At 29.7% G+C, this 8994-nt stretch overlaps 1 protein-coding gene across 1 annotated transcript; it reads right to left on the bottom strand.

Moving 5' to 3' along the window:
• Window positions 1-317: 317 nt before the first annotated feature.
• On the bottom strand, window positions 318-1839 carry LOC122605855 (probable indole-3-pyruvate monooxygenase YUCCA7). The gene is made up of 3 exons (XM_043778813.1): window positions 1105-1839; window positions 630-1001; window positions 318-534 (listed from the first exon to the last, which is right to left on the bottom strand). Exons 1-3 carry the CDS (start codon window positions 1804-1806, stop codon window positions 319-321), a joined length of 1290 nt encoding a protein of 429 aa, XP_043634748.1. The 5' UTR covers window positions 1807-1839; the 3' UTR covers window position 318.
• Between the last annotated feature and the right edge of the window lie 7155 nt (window positions 1840-8994).

Below are 8994 nucleotides of genomic sequence, written 5' to 3'. Positions count from 1 at the left end.
TAAAGATGTAACAAGTAACACATCATGTCAAAATAAGTACTGTATAATGTAACAACATAGAAAACAAATTAAATTGCGGAAAGACAACAAATAACATAAAAAGGAAAAAAAAAAAAAAAAAGAAGCCTCGTCTTCCTTTTAATTTGAACACAACGTCTGAGCCTAATTATGTTGATCCGGAGAGGGCTCATATATCTATCTATATGTTTTTTTATTTTTTACATTCTCCTATATATCAGTCAGTTTACCATATTCAAATACAATTCAAAATTTGAAGGATTAATTAATGACTTTATTTATTAATATTTTCTACTTGTTTCATCTTCGATCACAAGAGAATGTGACATAATGATTCGTTGGCTTGGTTTCTTGATTCCATATGTTGCCAATGTGTTGTGAAACTTGGATAGCGTCAAGGGATGCACCAGAGAGACCTCTTCCGGTGAAGCCAACTGCATACAAACCGGCTTTCCCTTTCCACCCTTCAGGAAATGGTCTCATCGGCATTCCTTCAATTGAAAACAAATTATCATCCTGCTAAAAAGAAGTGCATGTTGTTAGTCCATCAGTATAAATTAATGGTATCGAATGAGTCACAAGATTTCTTTATAAAAAAAAAAAGTTGTTACCTTTAACCATGAGGGAACATTGCTGCAGTAACCAGTCGCCAAAATAACTGAATCTATGTCAAGATTTTCTCCATTGACTAGCTCGACTCGGCCGAGTGAGAATTTCTTAATTCCAGGGACTATTTTTATCTTCCCAGATTTGATCTTTCGTAATGCTCCAATATCAAGAACAGGGGTTTTGCCTTTGATCTTTTTGAGCTGTAATGGGCCCATTAATGGCCTCTTTATACCATATTTTTGCAAGTTTCCAAGTTTGTATCTTGCAAGAACAAGTAATATCTTGTCAACCACCTTTAATGGTAGCCATTTCATTAGTGAAGTTGCTAACTCAAATGTCGATTTGCCACCGATTTCCCTTGGTAGTATATGAACCTGTTGATCATATATATATATATAAAAGAGAAGAGGACTTTGAGAAATATGCACAATCAAGTGATTAAGGTTATTGATCATATATACATGATATTAAACTAACCGAGTTTCGAACCACCATGGATGGGAAAGCATTGTGGTGGCAAAGATCAAGAGAGACTTCCATGCCGGAATTCCCACAACCTACCACTAAGACTCTTTGTCCCTCAAAAATCTCACCAGACCGGTAATCACACGCATGCATAACCGTGCCATCAAACTCATCAAGCCCTTCAAAACCAGGCACCACCTTCTCAGCATTCTCCCCGGTTGCCACCACGAGCCACCTGCATATATACTCAACTTCACAATTTTCGGTCACTGTTCTAACACGCCAAAGCCCACAACTCTCATCATACTTAGCTGTCTGAACGGACTCATTGAACCTAGGACTAATCTCAAACTTCTTGGCATATGATTCAAGATAGTCGATAAACTGGTTTTTTGAAGGGTATTCAGGGAAATCTAATGGGAAAGGGAAGTAAGGTAATTGGCAGAACTGTTTAGGTAGATGGAGTTTGAGGCGATCATATGTCTTGTTTTGCCAAAGAGATGCGATGCAGTCAGCACGGTCCAAGATAACATAAGGGACCCCTTGTTGCTGGAGTCCTGCGCCGACTGCAAGCCCAGACGGGCCAGCGCCTACTATGACTGGCCCGTTGACCAGTATGCAACGACGAGAAAACAACTCCTCATGTTCAAGAGAATTTTGACCCATTGTTGGAAAATGATCAAGGCTATTACAGCAAGCACAATAATAATGCATTAAAAGAGAGTTATAAAACTTTAGATAGTGAATGGGATATATAGCAGACAATTTCTAAATTTGCAACACCTGTAGCTAGGTTTCTAAGTATGGGAATAAATACTCGAACTAGAAATGGATATGTAAGCGAGCGAGAGAAAGACAAAGAGGAAGTAAATAAATGTGTGGAGGGGGTGAGAGGGAGATGCAGAGGTATAAATAGGGTGTGCATGTGTTTGGGAAAATGATAGCCTCTCTTCATATGAAATGGTCTCTTTCTAGATGATTTTACAACTTGTATTCCATGCAATGAAAGTTATACGCGTTATTCAGACCTCTGATATTATTACTCCTTTTTTTTTTTTTTCTTCTAGATTTGCTAAACGAAACCTTAAATTACTTTCGTTAAGGGCATTAAATTACAATCGTTTTTTCTGAATTTACAACTTTTTATGCACGTTAAGTGAAACTCTAAGGGTTGCATTTAGCATTTTTTTCTTTTTAAGTTTCTATGGTACTCTTCATAAAAGTATTACTTCCTTCGTTCCACTAGAAGTGTCTTGTTTTAAGATTTCAAGTCTAACTATTCTAACTTTGACCTTAAATAATTTTCTTCCTATTAGATAGTACTTAATGGAAGTTATACAAATTAATTGTGTTTTAGAAGTGTTTTCATTGATATAACTTTCATCAAGTTTTATATAACACGAAACTATATACTTAAGGTTAAAGTTTAAAAATAAAGATTTTGAATATTCAAAATAGGATACTTATAATGAGACGGAAGATGTACTAATTAATAAGTCCTATTTCCTATGAGTACGTCGTATCTTTTATCTTTCAATGTGTACATTTCATTATTCCCAAAGCAGGAAAGGCAAAGCTTAGTAGGGGCCATGAATGTATATATATGTAAAGTAGATTGATTGGGCAGAACGTTATCACAAAATGCAGCCACAATTTAGAGTTGATATTAAACTCCAATGGGAAAGGCCTTTTGTAATGATTAACCTGATTAGTTAATGCATGTGCTGAATATTGATATGTTAAGTTTAGGCAAACATGATTATTTAGAAGAAGAAGTGCCCATAAAGAGTTAAATTCCAAAAGATATGGTATTTTGTACGTAATCATCGATCATATATATCTTTGGGCTTAACGAGTTGTTCTGTTGTGCATGACAAAAAGACAATTTCAAAGATCTTTTATGATAACATACATTACCGTTACTTAATCAAAACTTAATATAATTTCAAATACTTTATCTGGCAATATCTATATATCTATATATAATTAAAAGTTCTATCATGGTAGTGGCAAAATTGACGCTTCCTTGACGTTTTATCGATGGGTATTTAATAAGGTTATTAGAATACTTAATAGGGTTAATTACTTTAGTAGGGTATATTTATGATTTTATTTATTTCATTATGTATTTTACACTCATATAATAGAGTGATTAATTATTAAGTATCTACATACATAATTAGTTAATGGTAATTATTAATATATACTGATTATTAGTTTATTGCACATGCAATTATCGTGACTTAATAGCAAGTTTATATTGTATTATTATTGTGACAAATTGTACATATATAAGAAAACATGCAATAAAATCATATAGTAATTAAAATTTAAACAAGAACAAAAGTCCAGTAATTGAAATCAACAAGAACAAAAGCCCAATTGATAAACCCATTACCCAAGCCAAATAATATCCATCCATTTTTTTAACCTTGCCGTTCATTAAAAAAATAATCCCTTTTATTTCCTCTTCATTTCTTTAGCTTAATTAAAATAAAAAAAATCTTTCATATCCTCTTCGTTTCTTTCCTTGATCGGGTGGTACGATCCATGGCTTTTGGCTTTCAGGTTCAATAAAACGGTCATTCAATCCTTTTAAGGGTAACCGGTTGCACTTTACAACATATGAATGGTCCATTTTCATGATATTTAATTTAGGTCATGTAAGTTGTACATATGTTTCTTCCCCTTTCTATGTTTTTTCAGATTTTCTCTGTCTTCCCGTTTCTAAAATTTTTCAACTTTTAATTTCACTTTATTTTATATTAAATGGGTTCCATTTTCAGGTAGGTTGATGATGATGAAGACGTGACTTGGCTTGCAACAAAGTTTGTTTATTCTATTTTTCTTTTAGAGGTATTTTTCTTTGACCTACGGTTATATTATGGGTTAAATGGTTTGTAGGTGTTTGTTGCTTCATAATCTCGATAAATATTATGGGTACTAATCTTATTTAAGAAGTCAATCATGAATATATTTGATTATTATTGATGATATAAAGTTTTGATATTTGATTATTCTTACAATTTGTGCAAGCTTTTTTGAAGAAAACATTTGTTGATCACTCTCTATCTCAAATCATTCACGGATATTTTCATACCGTCATCCGGTTGTATCTCTTGGGGTATTTTATTTTCTTCTTTGTTAATCCCATCAAAAAATTAGACATAGACTGTTCCGTATTATATCACTTGCCTATGTTTTGTTCACTTATATATGTAATTGTTTTATACGTATAAGATGTTCGATGAAATGCCAAAATGAAACTTGAGTGTTTACCAATCATATTTTTGTGGCTCATTTCATTATCGGTATGCCAAGGCATCTGGAAAATTGGTATACTTTTCCAACCCGATGCATTATCGGATGCCTTTTGAACAAGCAGCCCAAAATGACGTACTAATGTTTGCACGTTTATTTCGTCAATAGTAATTACATATATTATACGAGATGTATCTGATCATAGTTAAAACATTTATGACACCTCTCATTTTTTATATCGACTTTTGATTGTAAGAGTCTTTTTGTTTAGGTGACAATATCGGCTAATGGAGAACGAGAAAGATAGGTGAGCTGATTGCCAAGTCCATGGAGAAAGTTGGCAAAGAAAGTGTCCTTAAAAGTTTGGAAAGAAACTGTATGTGTTTTCTTACATTTGTTAAATCTCAAGTAGCTCTCCCGTAAGATAGACTTGGTTATTTCCCCTGATTTTGTTGATTTGACAAGCTGTATGGTTGTCACTTAAGAATTGCCAATTGTGTGGTATGCAGACGGAGAAACGACGATCAATTGTTTATTAGCTTATGTTTAAACAATTATAGTGGTTGTTGTTTTGTTAGATTTCGTAGTTAAAAATGAATTATTTTTCTTTTGCAAGATCCTTATATATTGATTATTGTTTGTACATATGGATTTATCACAAATGGAAGGAGATTCTTTAAAAATAGTAGTGATTACGGGTTTTGGTAAAGCCAACAGTAAGATTATGCATTCGTTAACTACTATGTAAACCCGGTGCATGATCAAAAAACTTCACCGAAGACGTGAGACTAACCAACTTACTTGGCTTCACTCTAGTATACTCAATCCCTACAACGTCCGAGCATTAACGGGCATTAAGATTATAATACAATCTAATTATTTAATGCTAATAAATAAGGTAAGAATGAAAACATAATTAACTATCATACGATTATTATTTATTTTTTAAAGAAACTAAGAAATTTGATTTAATTTATAATTAGAATATATTAAAAAGGGATAATGACCTGTGAATGTAATGAACTATGACAAAATGTCTATGTTATGTATTGATCTAATCGGAGGTCTATGTTATGTAACAAACTTACCAAAACTGTCTAAGTGATACATGTTACCGGGTAATCTACAGGTAGCCGGTTACCATCCAAAGGGATAATCACCTGTGAATGTAATGAACTATGACAAAATATTTATGTTATGTATTGATCTAATCTGGGGTCTATGTTATGTAATGAACTTACCAAAACTGTCTAAGTGATGCATGTTATTTATTGTTTCCAACTCCTCCCGAGTATTTGAGAACTGCTATTTTCTTGTTTCCATTTAGTTATTTATTAATATCCCAAAAAGAGAATGATGAATTCTGAGGTCAAGGGGATTTGATCTTTTCAGCTTTAGGCTTGTAATGCGTTCTTCTAAGTTTGTTGTTTTGTTGCTTTAACTAAAATCTAGCAATTAGTTATTCTTTCTCATTTCAATTCTAAGTTATGCTTCAAGACGTCATGTAAAAATACGTCCCCTAGTCTCTCATTGTTTGTTTGTGTGGGTTGTATATATGTACCCTTAGATTTATGTGTGTCAATGTGTATATGTTTGAGAATATATGTAATGATTGGTTTCAGGTTCTTAACCTTATAAGGGATCGTAATCTTTAAATACGATTTTAATTTTTGAGATCTTTGATTTTTTGGTATATGATTGTGTTAGGGTTGATCGGAAAAATGGAGAGGTAGGTGGCGGCCAGAAGATATGAAGGTGTTTACAGTTTTTATATAATTATAGATGTTATATACATATATGTTTCCATAACTTATATTTATTTATATATGTTAAATAAATTAATTAATTTATTAAGATTAAAAAACAAAGGGAAAAAAACTGATGACCGGCTTTAGCATGTAACATGCATCCCTTAGAAAGTTTTGATAAGTTCGTTACATAACATAGACCTCCGGTTAGATCAATACAAAACATAGATATTTTGTCATAGTTCACTACATCCACATGTCATTATCCCTATTAAAAAAGGCATTTGTCTTTTAAGGAATGTGCCATGAGTCAATCAAATAATGCTACAATCCTGTTTTAGTTTATTGGTAGATATTGTTTTCACATATGAAAACCGAATTATAGAATACCTGAAGTTTTCATGCTTCATTCAATTCAAATAGTTATCACATGAATCTTTTCCTATATAGATATTATATTATATATACGGGAAATATGAATATGTGACTATCATGTACCCAAAGTCCCAAAATTAGTTATAGATCTCCCTATATACAAATTTTTTTAATATTTATCTACCAATATATATATATAACAAGGTTCTAAAATCTTTTATAAAAAAACCAGAGCCGTTAGATGAGTTTAAACATTTGATCACATCCCTTAGATTGTTATTTCCAATTTTATAATTGAAAAACATAACATTAGTCCTTCTACTTTATATAATAAATCAAATATAACACTATATATTTAATATTTTAATTAAAGTTAACAAATATATATATAAATTTGGAAATAATTTTAAAAAGGTTTAACGTCTTTGTAAATCTTAACAGCTAGATATGTATTTATAAAAGTCAGACTATTGCAAATAGGGTACATGAATTTGGAAATAATTTTTAAAAAGTTTAATATCTTCGTAAACCTTAAAAGCTTTAATCTATGGTTAAATGTTTGACCACATATTTAGATTTTGAGTTAGCTATTCGTAGATGGATTTTGATCAAATTCAAAAAGTCCAAAACAACTAACAAAGTGGTTTATAATATTTCGAATATGAAAATTATTAAACTATTCTAAATATAGTTGTAATGATTTGACACGGTACTCACATAATACGATGTTGACAATGGTGGTTGTGACTGGTAGTGGTGGCGAATGCCGGTGGTGGTGGTTGTGACATCAAGCGGTATAGGTAATTGATATAAAAGGTTAGTAAATATATATTTTAAAAGAGAAGAGACTAGCTAATGGTTTAATTTATCATTAAATGTATATAGATGAATTTTCTTATCCTACAAAAAATGTAACTTTTCTAAAAGGATTGATATTAATACTCAATAAATTAATATCTCGATAAAATTTGCAGTTTAGGTAGTTCCAACTTAAAATAATTATTATTAATTGACACTCGATAAATCAATAAAATAATTTGGTCCAAATACTATTAACCTATAGAGAGTGATCAACGAATGAGTAAAACATAAATTTCAAGATTGTACTGTAGAGGTTGTACTGTATGTGACAAGATTGTAAAATATATATAACATTATTATTATTAAAATGAGTAAAACATAAATTTCAAGCCTCAGTCGTCACATAATTCATCATATCATATTTTAATAACATAATATTTAACAAAAGATTATAATTTGTTTAAACGAAACAATTTGAATGAGTAGCAGAAAAATTATTATGTAGTAGAATCCCTATGAAATCATATAACATATCATCATTTTAAAAAAAGTTAATATTCATACAATGTACGAAATAACTATATATATTATACCATTGATTATTTATAAAAATATACACTATGAACATTCTTTAATATATGTAAATAATGTTTCTAATGATATAAGTAATATTCAAAGTTTAAAAAATAATGGGTTGTAAGTTAGAAATTTGACAGTTACAAAGAAAAAGAAAAAAAATTGTTCAAATAATACAAAATATATGAACAAATATATATAGTTGGGTATTGTAAAACAAGTATTAAAGTAAAACAAATAAGACAAGATCTTGACCCTTAGATCATAGTTAAATTGATGCATAGACTTTTACGAATCAATTAATGCATGGTAATTTTCATGATGCACGATGATTTGAGTGAAAATAAACCTATTATCTTATTTGTTTGTTTACTTTATTTTATCTAAAACCCAAATGGTATTTTAATTCTCTATATAATAAATTAAACCTTTATGTAATTGATAGATTATTAAATATTAATTTTTTGGGTAAAATGTCGTCACCCCTGCTTCATATTTATTAAATATTAATTAATCTCTGTATATAATAAAAGAAGATTGTTTCTTATAAGTATTTTTAGAAAGTTTTTGATGTGGCAAATCTATATTTCACCTTAAAAAACTTTTTATTTAATTATGATGTCATATATAGATAAAATAGAAATAACCCTTTACATGTTTAATAAAATATTAATCATTTATTTAAAGAATAAAAGTTCTCTCTTATATAATATTACAAATAAAATATTTTTTTATTTAGTTGATTTATCAACTATATAATTATTGTGTTAGTTGAATTATTACATTTATATCAAGTTATAATGTTTTAAGAACAAATATTACATAAATTTTTAATATATTTTATAATTTTAAAATTTTAATTAACATGCATGTGTTGAACCCGGGTGATTAACTAGTAAATATATATATGAGAGTTTGTTTTAATTTAGATGTTGACAAGTTTTTTTATATATTATCGATATACTGAGTAATATAGTTTGTATTCTTTGAAATGTGGATAAGATTAGTATCATCAAATGAAATATTTATAAGTTTTAGAAACTTTTTACTATGAAGATCTCTTTTAATAATATTTACTTATCAATAATCATTAGAAGCTAAAAGGTGTTAATTATATTTGAATTAAGTATGTAGTAATACT

The sequence above is a fragment of the Erigeron canadensis genome, chromosome 6 (assembly GCF_010389155.1).
Source record: "Erigeron canadensis isolate Cc75 chromosome 6, C_canadensis_v1, whole genome shotgun sequence".
NCBI classification, from domain to species: Eukaryota; Viridiplantae; Streptophyta; class Magnoliopsida; order Asterales; family Asteraceae; genus Erigeron; species Erigeron canadensis.
This window is presented reverse-complemented; position numbering and strand designations above follow the sequence as displayed.